The sequence below is a fragment of the Durio zibethinus genome, chromosome 23 (genome assembly GCF_047325235.1).
Source record: "Durio zibethinus cultivar Kanyao isolate XHJ-2024 chromosome 23, ASM4732523v1, whole genome shotgun sequence".
In the NCBI taxonomy this organism is placed as follows: Eukaryota; Viridiplantae; Streptophyta; class Magnoliopsida; order Malvales; family Malvaceae; genus Durio; species Durio zibethinus.
In genome coordinates, this window is record NC_143184.1 from 1,620,520 (window position 1) to 1,634,381 (window position 13,862).

The window sequence follows — 13,862 nt, forward strand, 5'->3', positions numbered from 1 at the left end:
TTGCTCCCAAAGTGGGAAGATTGGGTGCAAATAAACATTAAAAATCTGGCTTCAAAATTGTAGTATTTGTGAAACAAAGTTCTGGACAAAAAAAAGTTTAAAGAAGAAATAACGAAATTAACTAATTTTCAAAGATAATCAGATCTTGCAAACAAATGCAACTCCAAAGCATAAAATGTCATGGAAAATTTTTATCATGATAGACTTGGCATACACAAAATCTCAAAGACACATATGAAATCTAAAATTTTATTGTAAATAAATATGATAATTTCTTTAAATTTAATTAAATGTTTTGGTGTTGTTTTTTTTTCATATTTAAAATTATTAAAATTAAATCTTATCACTTAAATTAAAATTATTTGTGTCGTTTCTTAGTCCAAACCATGAAATTGTTAATTACTTAGTTGCATTCTAGGTGGTTTCGATATGTTTTATTGACTATATGAAAAGTAATTATCACCCATACTAACATTCATTCATAATTCATTATATGTTTAATTATATCAGGCATTTGCTTGGAGAAGATCTTGGACCATTGAATGTGAAAGAGCTGCAAAACCTTGAGAAGCAGCTTGAAGGAGCTCTTGCACTGGCTAGACAAAGGAAGGTACCTTCATCTCCACGTCTTTTGTTTAGAACTTTAGTCTGCAATAAACTTTTTTGATGAGTCATTCTCAAAGAAAGAAGCCCTACTAAGTTTGTTTCACAAGGTTTTTTACATTGTGGAATAGTTGAAATTAAAAATTTTTAAGCTGTGTCCTATTTCTTTGAACCAATGTTTGAAAAAAATCAGATTCTCAATCTTCTAAATTTACCTCTTCTAAGAAATAGAAAACAAATGTATTGGTTTTTTCTCTTAACCTTTGGAATGTTATAAATGTATGATATATGGTGCTTCTTTTTGTTCTCATAACTGCAGACACAGATTATGATAGAACAAATGGAAGACCTCCGCAAAAAGGTACTTAAGCGAGTGAGAAGACTTAATTTTCGTGTTGTTGAGACTTAGGATGCAGTTTCTTCAAATATGCTTGGGAATGTCCTTTTTCTTAAATTACATATCAATTTCTTTGAATTATGATGAAGTTTCTTAGAATTCACCAACCAAGTATCATTAATTCAACCTTCTAAACACATGATATCAGCGAACTAAAGAAATTATTAATAGTGAAATTTTACCAAGATCCCATGGTCATGAATGTACCTATATGACCTTTCATCTGAATTATCCTATTCCTTACAAACCTGGATCATGCTTAATTTCTTTAGTTTATCTCTGAAATTCTTTTTCTTTCTTGATGACTAGTGTATCCTAACCTGCTCTTTTGGTTATTGCAATTGCCACCTCAAATATTTCTCCTTAATGCTGAGTTTACAACAAAGTTTTGGTTTCAGAACTCATGTTTAACAGCTGTTTTTCATCTTTTGGTAGGAGCGTCATCTTGGAGACCTTAACAAACAGCTCAAAATCAAGGTTAACCTTGATTAGCAAACATCTGTTTTGCACTTTGAACTTTCATCTATTCTTCTCCATGGCAATGTTATTTCTACTGTTGTACCCGTCCTAATATTTCTCTGTATTTTGCCTTTTCAATTTGAGGCAGAAGGACAGAACTTCAAAACAATCCAAGGCTTTTGGAGTTCTGCTGTAGCAGCAGAAAATAGCAACTTTCCTCTGCATCCTTCTCAAACCCATCCTATGGAATGTGACCATGAACCAGTTTTACAGATAGGTTACAATGAATATATTTGGATCTCTTGCATTTTTTTTTCCAAGTATATGGATCCATAAGTTCATATTGATTATTGTCTGCTTCTGGAACACTATCAATTTACTTCAAAATTCCATAACAAATGCAGTCTATTTAGCAAAGTTGAAGGTATGAATTTAGTGTTTAGGCAGGAACCTTCACCCAAATTTATAGGAAATCAAGGTGGCATCCCTTCTTCAATGCTTTCATAGGTACCTTTAAGTGATTAAGCTTGAATATATATGACAATAGTTGGTTGTTTATTGATACCAACTAATGGGACTAGATCTTATGATAAATTTGACCATGAGGAAGAAAACCATCACATTGTAAGTGATTCAATGTTAAAGCTCATCAGAAATGCTTTTTGATGTTACGCTTTGTTTAAGAAGTTGCTTTGAAGTAAAATGAAATCTGGAAGAAGAAAGCTTCTAGTGACTTATCATGATTAGGGGTGTAAATGATACATTAGTACTCGTAAGATACTTGGATTCGATTCGAAAAAAATTTCAATTCGACTCGATTATTATCGAGTTGAGCTCGAGTTGGAGTAGCTCAACTTATCGATCGAGCCGAATTCGAGTATTCTTATATCCGATTCGAATAACTCGCGAGACTAATCGAGTTTTTATATTTAAATATATTTTTATTATTTTAATTAATAAAATATTTCGAGTCCGAATTCGAGTATAAATAATCGAACTCTTATCGAGTATACGAATCGAGCGTATTTTTATATATTAATCAAGCTTAATCGAGTGAGCTCGATTAGCTCGAATTCTATCACGAATCGAACTCGAACTTGAAAAATAAAATTCGATCGAGTTCAAGCCGAGTATCGAACCCGAAATTATGAGTCGAACTCGAACTCAAATTTTTCATTGTATCGACTCGACTCACCTCAATTATACCTTAACCATAACTACGTTCAGGCTGAAGGATCGTCAGTCCCCAAAAGCATGGCTGGTGAGACCAACTTCATCCACGGATGGGTCATTTGAGCTCTCTTCAATTCAAAACATAACTATATATATATATATATAAATATATATATATATATATATTTAGCTTGTTACTGTTATATTTCAGGCACTAAATCATTTGAGCTTTGAAGATTGTTTTGTAGGCTAATTGTAGCTCTCCTCTCTCTCTATCTATTATATATATATATATATATAGGTTATTTAATTTGATTATGGAGCAGTAGCCTTAAACTTACTATATATATATATATATACATATATGATTTTTGGTCTTGTAAATCTCTTTGTGAATTTGTTACATAATTATATATATATATATATATACACATTTTTACTTTTTTTCCTTAAAATTTTTTTTGTTTTACATATTTGAGTATTAATTTATCTGGGAGATTTGTTAGTTAACAATTTTTACTTGGCTTCATGTTCTTCTTTTGAGATAGGTTCTATTAATAATGTTAATTTTAAAATGAAAAGTGTTGATGACAAACACAAACATTGTAAAAAAAAAATCCAATCTCAAATTCCTTTTCTACAATATAAGAAAAAAAATTTATATCTTATTTTCAAAGAAGATTTATGTTCATTTGAAAATTCAATTAATAAAATCTCACCGTATCAATATATATTTTATGATTGGACCCTTGATCGGACTTGAAAATAAACTCTTACTTTTTGAATATTTGGCTTAATAATAATAATAAAATGTTTATTCCAACTCCTAAGTCTCCATTTAAAATGGATTTAAAGAGGGGAAAAAAAAATCTAATTTACCTTTTCAGAAAAAGTAAAGGGGCTTAAGTAACAAACAGGCTTCACCATGTTTTGCAAGCCTGGATTTCAGGTCTGGTCTCAACAGTGGGCTGAACAGACAGTTGCCAAAATTGACATGTGGATTCACGCGTTGTATGCTACCTTTCCATTACAGCCCAACACTTTTGAGCAATTGAGCTGAAGATTTTGTTGGTATAACTTATAGGCTCACTCGTGGGCCGTGGGTTGTGCTGACGTGGCATCTGGGCACCTATCACCTTACGGCCCCTCTACTTCACTAACTTGTTCTGACCCACGGACTCGGTTTCTTAATAATTATTACAAGACTTTGACATAATTCAATTACCACAAATTATAATAAAAAAAATTATTTTGAATACTTCAAATGAACAAATCTGATTTTTTTTTTAAATAAAAATTTAACAGACATTAAATTGATTTTAAATCTTAAAGCATTTCAATGACAGGTCCAAAATGAGGATATATTCATAAAACGAGTCATGCTCTTGGTAATTTTTTCAACAAGCAGTTTTACAATTACCATACATCTGCTGGTATGAATTTTATTTGAAACTAATGCAAACAAACGGGATGCTTAATATGTGAATTTTCAGCCTTGAATTCATATTTGCAAAGGGTGGGATGAGTTGTCATCAATCACTTGTGTTGCAGGATGCGTTTCATTCTTCCTCCAGGTAGTCCAATGAACAGTTCAGTCTCCACGTTCGAGCATGGATTGCTTTCATCATATGGTACATTCTCTTTCTGCTCGTTTGATTCTTTCCATGGCTGTGTACCACTCTGAGATGAACAATTATGCAGACAGTTGTATCAAAAGATATTCAAAAGGAAGCTTGTAATCTATCCAAATCTCTCTCATTTTCCTGTCTGACTCTTCAAGTGTTACTGATAGCAAAGGCTTACCTTCTCACAAAGCCTTGCATTTTCCGCAGCTAGGACTTTCTCCTGAATTTTGGCCACAAAAAGTGAGACAGTTGTTAGCAATCAGCTAGTCACCGTATGCTGATTCTCTGTCCATTGCCAGAAGACTCGATAACTTTATTTAGAAACACTAATTTTTCTGATTCATTTTTGAGGTCTCACCATGTTATTGAGATTGCTAAGCCTCAAGGCTTACCTTTTCTTTCAATTGCTCTATCTGTTCCTTGAAAACTTGTGTCTGAAAAGTAGACAAGAATTAACATGTTTTGTTTTCTTTGAACAAAATGTTGAGAAAACTCGATATTAATTGTTCCCATAGTCAACCTTTCTTGCTCTTACGCGGCTCACGCTCCTTTCCAACTGTTGTTCTATCTGCTGTAATTCTTCTACTGTGCAAGAACCCAAACACTCTCCTAGTAGTTTCCTGAGGCATTTCGGACTCAAGTTTCAAAGTCTCAGTTCAGTATTTCAATGTAAAAGAAATGACTAGCAGCAAAATTTGGGGGAAAATGAATCTTAAACTAGGCCTAATACCGTCTTGAAACTTGAAGAAGCTCTATTTTCTTCACCATGTTTGCTGATTCAGTCCTCAGATGCTGTCGTTTCAGTCAATGTGCACGAGAAAAACAAGAAACGAAACTCCTAATCAATATGATGCTATGCTGTGTTGTAACAGATAAATACAGATCATAGCAAATCCAAACTGTATGTAATATGGCTTACGTTGTTGCAATAGAGGGTACCAACCAGCTAATATTTACACATAAAGAGAACGAGAGATGCATACAATTTCATGCTAATTGATGAAAAGATTTCGGTTTTCAAATTTAGTATTGGTATGTTGGTATGTTTCAAGCTATCAATATCAGTCCACTTGAAAAATGTGGAGAAGGGAAATCTGTAAGGAAGATGTTACAACATTTGTTTCCTAACGGGTTGGGGTACGGAATACAAAACTTTCCCGCCTCATAATTAGAGAAAAACCACCGTTAGGGCATCAAATATATCCATGAAAATTTGATATGAAAAGAAAAAAGGATTCATTAAAGCTAGAGAAATCATAACCTGCATGTTTTGTTCAGTTGGTGTGGTTCGATTATCCTTCGTATGCCTCATGTAACGTTCTATCGTCCCCGGCATGCTAAAGAATGAAATCCAATAGCAATAAAATCAATTCATCTCTTCTTTCATAGTAAAAAGTACTACTCCAAGTATTGAAAGCTTACAGCTAGCTAGAAACCATACAATTAGTAAGCAAAGTTTCATTAGGAAAAACTAAATGTTTTGCTTCAAAATTTTCCTCAAATCAAATGTGCTTTCTACTATGGAACCAAATTAAAGAAATAACATCCATGTGTTGTAGTAGAGGCCACAAAATTCTAGTAGAGTCACCCAAATATCTTCATGCCTTTTATTAAACAATCTTTAAGCATTTCTGCAAAATAATAAAATGGAAAAAAAATATTCCAAGGAAAGCATTTTAACTTTGCCCTATATTTAAAAAAGAAAAAGAAAAGAAATTATCTAGCCATAAAGCATGTCATAAGCATTCTCAACAATAATCATATATAGTTGTATAAATGCATCGACCTTCAAGAAATTAGATGAATAAGTTGATTCTGATGTAAAATAACACTGACTGTCTTGTCTGAAAAATGATGGGAATTGGGATATTAGGATATAACTACTATCCATCATGTGTCTCATCCTACGTGAATTACATTAGGATATAATTTTTTTATCCATGTTACATCATATGATCATCTTAGATATTATCAAAATCAGTTCATTTACAATAACAGGTTAGCAGAATTTATATCATAAGATCAAAATGGTATGATATTATCAAAATGTGGTGGTGATTGCAGTTGAATCAATCAGTACTATAGGAGACAAATTAGCTTAACTTTAGATAGTTGGTATGACTAACTTTTTTTCTTTCCAACTTCTTAGAACATCAGTGGGTTTGGATGGGGGCGAGGATGTGACTCCAATATAAAAGCACATGGATTCCCACATCAATATAATATAAAGTAAATATATCTCCAAATAGCACATGGATTCCCAAATCACTTCAAGGCACCCTTCTTCTTCAGGATATTACCCAAGTTACAAATCTATGGTGCCAACCTGCCTCGGTAAGAAACACTAGTAACACTCTTGAAAGTGAAAATAGTGCCATTTACATTCAAGAATGTCTTTATATAACCAAAGTTAAAAACAACACCTGATGAAAACAGATAATACCCCCTCACAAAATAGGTTACCAGAGATTGTACCTTTTTTTATGGATATGGCAGAAGAGTGAAAGAGTTATCTTTTTCTGAGAAGATAGATGTTGGTTTTCACTTTCATTTTGTTAGTAATAAGCCTTCATTTTAGTCACTATGCTGTTATTTCTTGCATAAATTTAATACCCAAGCTCTTTATTTATTTATTTATTTGTTTAATCTGACTCTCGGACACCCCACATAAAGAATGAAGTAAAAGTAAAGCAACGAAAACCTATGAAGTTGTTTAGGTGAAGTTCATGAAGTTATTTATTAGAAACGATTGAATAAAATTAAAATAAAAAATTGAAATTGATAAATTGAAAGGTCTCATTATATAAATTATGTAAAAATTGAAAAAAAAATTAATAAATTTATATATATTTTTTTGGATAAACATTTTTAGTAAAAATATTGACAAAATTTTTATCTAGAAATATGTTTCAATCAAATTCAAATTATAAATAATATTTTTAATAATTTATTTCCATATTATTCATCTTCACATTAAACTCGATCAATTTATCAATTTTAATTTTTTATTAAAATTTTTATTAAATCATTTTTAAGAAAGAACTTGATAAATTCACTTAAAAGATTTCTATAAGTTTTATCCCATAAGACAACCTCTATTGTATGAAACATTGAATGACACTTTAACCAAGTCCAAGAAACATTCATCTTGTCACTTTCTTTCTTTGTGATCATTCAATAAAAATAGGAAAAATTTAAAAATATACCCTATAGTTAAAGCCGAAAAGAAAGCACCCCTTAAGGTTAAAAATATAATACTTAACTACCTTATGATTTGTTTTATTATTTTTTACCCAAAATCGTTATTTTTTCTCTTTTTTTTATTTATTTTTATTTTTTTCACCTAAATTCATTCTTTTTCTCTCTCTAAAAATTTATTTTCTCTCTCTAAATCTAAACCAATCTACAGCCACCTTCAAACACCATAAAACTCTTCACATTCTCATATTTTTAAATTTCCAAACCTTAAACCAAAAATTGCATAACCCAAAAATTGGTGTTGATTCACCTTGCCTCTGGCCATCCACTCACAGTGCGCTATTTAGCAGTTTTCAAAAACTCCAAACAAATCCTCTTCTTCTCTCTTCCTTTTCTTCTTCTTTTAGAATTTCTTAAGTCTCTAACAAAAGTTTAGATCAAAGCACTAAATAAAAATTGCTATCACTTTCTAAACTTCTCCATCACTTTCAAACTCTCAAAAACAACACCAAACCAACAGAACTAAAAAACCCAAAAACTACTAACAACCACCTACCTCCATCGCTGTCTCTTACCTTACTAAGACCACTTAGCACTTCTTTTTCTACTCCTTTACATCAGCAATGTTTCTTTCCTCTGTTTATAAGTATAAATCCCAAGAGACTGAACCCTAAATCTCATAATTTTATATATTTTGTTGTTGCAATTTTTTGTATTATTGTCTAGGTGATAATTTTTTATTGCTGTGATTGAATTTTTTATTGTGGATTTTTCTCTAAGGCTGTTTGTTAGAATTCTGGTTTTGTTTTTGAGTTGTTCTGTTGAGGCTTTGTTGTTCTGTTAACGCTTTGTTGGTGAATTCTTTACTACTTGTGTTGTGGAATTGGCTTTTTGGATTGATTCAATTCTTGACAGTAAAATAGATATTTTATGGTGGTTTAAAGGTTGTTGTTTGTGGATTTAGAGAGAGAATTGATTTAGTTTTAAAGAGAGAAAATAAATTTTTAGAAAGATAATATGAATTCAGATAAAAAAAATTAAAAAAAAAAACAACAAAATGTAACGGTTTTGGATAAAAATACAATGAAATAAATCATAGGTACTTAAGTATCATATTTTAAATCTTAATAATACTTTCATTTCGAGCATAATCACAAGATATATTTGAGAAGTTTACCTAATATTTTCACTAAAAAAATGAAAACATCTCCTCGCTAAAATCTAACTTACTATGGGAGGGTTTTAACCGAGAGAGTTTCTATCAGATTAAACAACCCTAGGTATATAACGAAAAAATATGAAATTTGAAAACAAGAAAAGAAGTGGTTTGATCGCATACAAGAAATTTGTAATATTCATTTAGAATTAGACCGGTGCTAGTGCTAAAGTGAGTGGTATTAAAAATGCAAAACTGATCATGTACCTAGAACTTGCAAATTCATAGAGCTTGCCTCTCGGGGAGAAAATTATAAGAGCAACCTCAGCGTCACAAAGGACTGATAGCTCAAAAGCCTTCTTTAGCAACCCACTTCGCCGCTTAGAGAAGGTCACTTGCCTGCTTGTGGCGTTCTCTATGCGCCTCATTTGAGTCTTTCCTCTCACCATCTCCGCACCTTCAAGCAAAAAAACTGAAGCTATCATCAATTCAAAGCAGCAAAAACACTAAGAAAACATAACACATAGCAAGAAAGTTCACTTCCCCACGAGAAGAAAAAGCAGTTCCCCAGAAGCTAAAGGAAGCAAATTAAGAGTGTAAATGAGCAATACTTCAACGTAAACAAGAAACCCAAACCGAGTAAAACCGAGGGAGCCCTTTTTTTTCTTTTTTTAACGATGTTAGAGGACAAAGAAGCCAAGAAAACTGAGAAATAACAGAGATTTGCAAGCCAAGATGAGTAAACTGAGGGATATGCTGTGGTTTGGTTTGATTGCTTCAATGAAAACAAGACACAACAAGACAAAATGTTCTTTTGTATAAACTGTAAACTGTTCTGATTACACCAAAAATCCAATAAACATTTAAAACACAGCTTTAAAAAAGTAAACGTGAAAAAGGAGATCATCAAACTTCGCCTTACTTACCAAAAAAACCCAGAAAGCTTAAAGAAGAAGGAAACCAAAAAAAGGAAGAAAACTAAGAAAATCTGATGGTTGTGAAGAACACCAGAAGACCCAAGATTACAAATTTTTATTGTGATTGATATATTTCGGTAGTCCTTTTTTTAGTAACCACTAAAGAAGGAAAAAAAAAAAAAAAAAAACCCAAACGCACACACATCAGCCTTTCCTTATTCATCTTTCCTTTAGCTTTCTCTTGCTTCCTCAAACCGCACACCCATGTAAAGAAAAAACAAAATACTCCATCTACAACATAGGTGAAAAAACGGAGAACATATTTGTATAAAATAAAATTAAAAGACTTTTGTTTGAAACCTCATCTTTTGCTTGTTTTGGTAAACTAATAATACAAAACCCAAAAAGCAGAACTCACATGAAAAAGGAAAAAGAAAATTACTAAAAAAGAGAGAGAAAGAGAAACCAACTCGGTGGAAAAGTTTAGAGAATCATTTTTTTTTTTCTCCTTTATTTTGCAGTTGAAGTTAAAAAGAGCCAAAGCAAACGGTTCCAAGTTAAAATTGGTACAATGTTAGAAAGACGTCAATATCTTCCGTACAATTCCGTACACATCAAACCAATCGGGTTTCGAAAACTCAGAAAGAGCTGATAATCACTTTTCTTGTCAAAAACCCCCCCAAAATAAACAGACAAAACTATAGAAGCTCATGACACCCCTCCTCAACCTTCATGTTACTTCATAAATAAATTTGAGGTAAGACCACATTGAATTTTGGCGTCTGCTTTTGTGGGGCGGGCTAGTCAGAGATTATTGGCCTTGGGATTTTAGTACCAGGTTTTTTCTCCTTTGAAACTTCTTTTGTTTTTTCATTTTTAGGTAAGAATCGGTTCCAAGGAGGTATATTTCTCCATATATAGTTTCCCTCTTTCTTTAATTGAAAACTTTCTTCAAGTTTTTAATGGGTTTTCTTTCTTTTATATATTTTTTGCCGTTTGTGGGAATTGGCCTAGAATTGGGTGGCATTTCCTCTCCATTTCACTTCAGAACTCGACAAACAAGGCTGAGGTCTGCTATTAGGGTACCACACACACAAAGCGTGCCATGCTTCGGCTTCCTTTCATTTTTTAATCCCATCAGCATCGGGGTTCAATGAAATTTTCTATTACAGCAACAATGCAATGTTGTTCAATGAAGAAAAAAGAAAAAGTTGTGGGTTCTGTAGAAGAGAACCTTAACGACCCTAATTTCTAAGAAACTTGTGAGTTTCACAATTCTCAAATGTCTAGTTTTAATGATCGGTGATCCTCCAATAATATTGAAATGTTGACTCCTTTATAAATGGCGACGCTGTTCATATTTGCCCTACTGTAATGTATTAACCAACATGATAAATAGGGTCCTGGGTGGTCCCTGTACGAAAAACAAAGTTAGACGTGACATTTATACCGGAAGCAAGAATGGGGGAACTGTGTGCTTAAAGAGACAAGGAAGGGAAAGGGGTATCAAAGTTGGGATTTTCTCTCTGGATTTTAAAACAGAATTTTCACCTCTCAACTTTTGTTTGTTTTGAAGAAATGAAATGATAATTTGGTGGGTGCAAATGCAATGAAGAGTTTACAGCATGATTCTTTTGCAGATTGCTCCCAAAGTGGGAAGATTGGGTGCAAATAAACATTAAAAATCTGGCTTCAAAATTGTAGTATTTGTGAAACAAAGTTCGGGAAAAAAAAAGGTTTAAGAAGAAATAACGAAATTAACTAATTTTCAACGATAATCAGATCAAGCAAACAAATGCAACTCCCAAGCATAAAATGTCATGGAAAATTTTTATTATGGTAGACTGAACATACACAAAATCTCAAAGACACATATGAAATCTAAAATTTTATGGTAAATAAATATGATAATTTTTTTAAATTTTTTTTCATATTTAAAATTATTAATATTAAATCTTATCACTTAAATTAAAATTATTTGTATCCTTTTTTAGTTCAAACAATCAAATTGTTAATTACTTAGTTGCATTCTAAGTGGTTTCAATATGTTTTATTGACTAGATGAAAAGTAATTATCAGCCATACTAACATTCATTCATAATTCATTATATGTTTAATCATATCAGGCATTTGCTTGGAGAAGATCTTGGACCATTGAATGTGAAAGAGCTGCAAAACCTTGAGAAGCAGCTTGAAGGAGCTCTTGCACTGGCTAGACAAAGGAAGGCACCTTCATCTCCACCTCTTTTGTTTAGAACTTTAGTCTGCAATAAACTTTTTTGATGAGTGATTCTCAAAGAAAGAAGCCCTACTAAGTTTGTTTCACAAGGTTTCTTACATTGTGGAATAGTTGAAATTAAAAATTTTTAAGCTGTGTCCTATTTCTCTGAACCAATGTCTGAAAAAAATCAGATTCTCAATCTTCTAAATTTACCTCTTCTGAGAAATGGAAAACAAACGTATTGTTTTTTTTTTTTTTAACCTCTGAAATGTTATAAATGTATGATATATGGTGCTTCTTTTTGTTCTTATAACTGCAGACACAGATTATGATAGAATAAATGGAAGACCTCCGCAAAAAGGTACTTAAGCGAGTGAGAAGACTTAATTTTCGTGTTGTTGAGACTTAGGATGCAGTTTCTTCAAATATGCTTGGCAATGTCCTTTTTCTTAAATTACATATCAATTTCTTTGAATTATGATGAAGTTTCTTAGAATTCACCAACCAGGTATCATTAATTCAACCTTCTAAACACATGATATCAGCGAACTAAAGAAATTATTAATGGTGAAATTTTACCAAGATATGATACCTATTGTCATGAATGTACCTATATGACCTTTCATCTGAATTATCCTGTTCCTTGCAAACCTGAATCATGCTTAATTTCTTTAGTTTATCTCTGAAATTCTTTTTCTTTCTTGATGACTAGAGTATCCTCACCTACTCTTTTGGTTATTGCAATTGCCACCTCAAATATTTCTCCTTAATGCTGAGTTTACAACAAAGTTTTGGTTTCAGAACTCATGTTTAACAGCTGTTTTTCATCTTTTGGTAGGAGCGTCATCTTGGAGACCTTAACAAACAGCTCAAAATCAAGGTTAACCTTGATTAGCAAACATCTGTTTTGCACTTTGAACTTTCATCTATTCTTCTCCATGGCAATGTTATTTCTACGGTTGTACCGGTCCTAATATTTCTCTGTATTTTGCCTTTTCAATTTGAGGCAGAAGGACAGAACTTCAAAACAATCCAAGGCTTTTGGAGTTCTGCTGTAGCAGCAGAAAATAGCAACTTTCCTCCGCATCCTTCTCAAACCCATCCTGTGGAATGTGACCATGAGCCAGTTTTACAGATAGGGTACAATGAATATATTTGGATCTCTTGCACTTTTTTTTCCCCCAAATATATGGATCCGTAAGTTCATATTGATTATTGTCTGCTTTTGGAACACCATCAAGATATTTCTAAATTCCACAACAAATACAGTCTATTTAGCAAAGTTGAAGGTATAAATTTAGTGTTTAGACAGGAACCTTCACCCAAATTTATGGGAAATCAAGGTGGCATCCCTTCTTCAATGCTTTCATAGGTACCTTTAAGTGATTAAACTTGAATATATATGACAATAGTTGGTTGTTTCTTGATACCAACTAATGGGACTAGATCTTATGATAAATTTGACCATGAGAAAGAAAACCATCACATTGCAAGCGATTCAATGTTAAAGCTCATCAGAAATGCCTTTTCATGTTACTCTTTGTTTAAGAAGTTGGTTTGAAGTAAAATGAAATCTGGAAGAAGAAAGCTTCTGAGTGACTTCTGTTTTATCAGGTACCATGACTACGTTCAGGCTGAAGGATCGTCAGTCCCCAAAAGCATGGCTGGTGAGACCAACTTTTTCCACGGATGGGTCATTTGAGCCCTCTACAATTCAAAACATAACTATATATATATATATATATATATATATATATATATATTGTGATTTTGTCTTTTGTTTTTGTATTGGGATTTCTTATGTTGCTAACAAATATATAGAGCATTATGAAGGGTACAACATCAAAATGCTTGGAATTTAAAGGAGCATTCCTCCTCCAACTGGGATATATATATATATATATATATAGCTTGTTACTGTTATATTTTAGACGCTAAACCATTTGAGCCTTCAAGATTGTTTTGTAGGCTAATTGTAGCTCTTCTCTCTCTCTCTTTCTCTCTCTCTCTCTATATATATATAGGTTATTTAATTTGATTATGGAGCAGTAGCCTTAAACTTACTATATATATATATATATATATATATGATTTTTGGTCTTGTAAATTTCTA

At 32.2% G+C, this 13,862-nt stretch overlaps 2 protein-coding genes and 1 long non-coding RNA gene across 8 annotated transcripts; 2 read left to right on the forward strand and 1 right to left on the reverse strand.

Annotated features, from left to right (window-relative positions):
• Nucleotides 1-471: 471 nt before the first annotated feature.
• On the forward strand, nt 472-1,993 carry LOC149512076 (agamous-like MADS-box protein MADS3). The gene is made up of 4 exons (XM_089752940.1): nt 472-610; nt 923-964; nt 1,436-1,477; nt 1,608-1,993. The coding sequence occupies exons 1-4, from the start codon at nt 494-496 to the stop codon at nt 1,653-1,655; spliced, it is 249 nt and encodes an 82-aa protein (XP_089609066.1). The 5' UTR covers nt 472-493; the 3' UTR covers nt 1,656-1,993.
• Nucleotides 1,994-3,972: 1,979 nt separating this feature from the next.
• LOC111313815 (MADS-box protein SOC1-like) lies at nt 3,973-10,019 on the reverse strand. 5 transcript variants are annotated; one of them, XM_089752938.1, is made up of 8 exons: nt 9,999-10,019; nt 8,879-9,068; nt 5,519-5,594; nt 4,988-5,049; nt 4,778-4,877; nt 4,650-4,691; nt 4,436-4,477; nt 3,973-4,312 (listed from the first exon to the last, which is right to left on the reverse strand). In XM_089752938.1, the coding sequence occupies exons 2-8, from the start codon at nt 9,058-9,060 to the stop codon at nt 4,169-4,171; spliced, it is 648 nt and encodes a 215-aa protein (XP_089609064.1). In that variant the 5' UTR covers nt 9,061-9,068; nt 9,999-10,019; the 3' UTR covers nt 3,973-4,168. The 5 variants fall into 5 exon arrangements, with proteins under 5 accessions (XP_089609064.1, XP_089609062.1, XP_089609063.1 ...); XM_089752936.1 differs by having other exon boundaries at nt 9,947-10,016; XM_089752937.1 differs by lacking the exon at nt 9,999-10,019 and adding an exon at nt 9,538-9,936.
• An 18-nt stretch (nt 10,020-10,037) lies between these two features.
• LOC149512077 (uncharacterized) lies at nt 10,038-13,792 on the forward strand. Of its 2 annotated transcripts, XR_016332744.1 has the most exons (5): nt 10,038-10,790; nt 11,655-12,110; nt 12,588-12,629; nt 12,760-12,889; nt 13,364-13,792. It is a non-coding gene; the product is annotated as an uncharacterized LOC149512077 (long non-coding RNA). The 2 variants fall into 2 exon arrangements; XR_016332743.1 differs by having other exon boundaries at nt 12,588-12,889.
• Nucleotides 13,793-13,862: the final 70 nt, after the last annotated feature.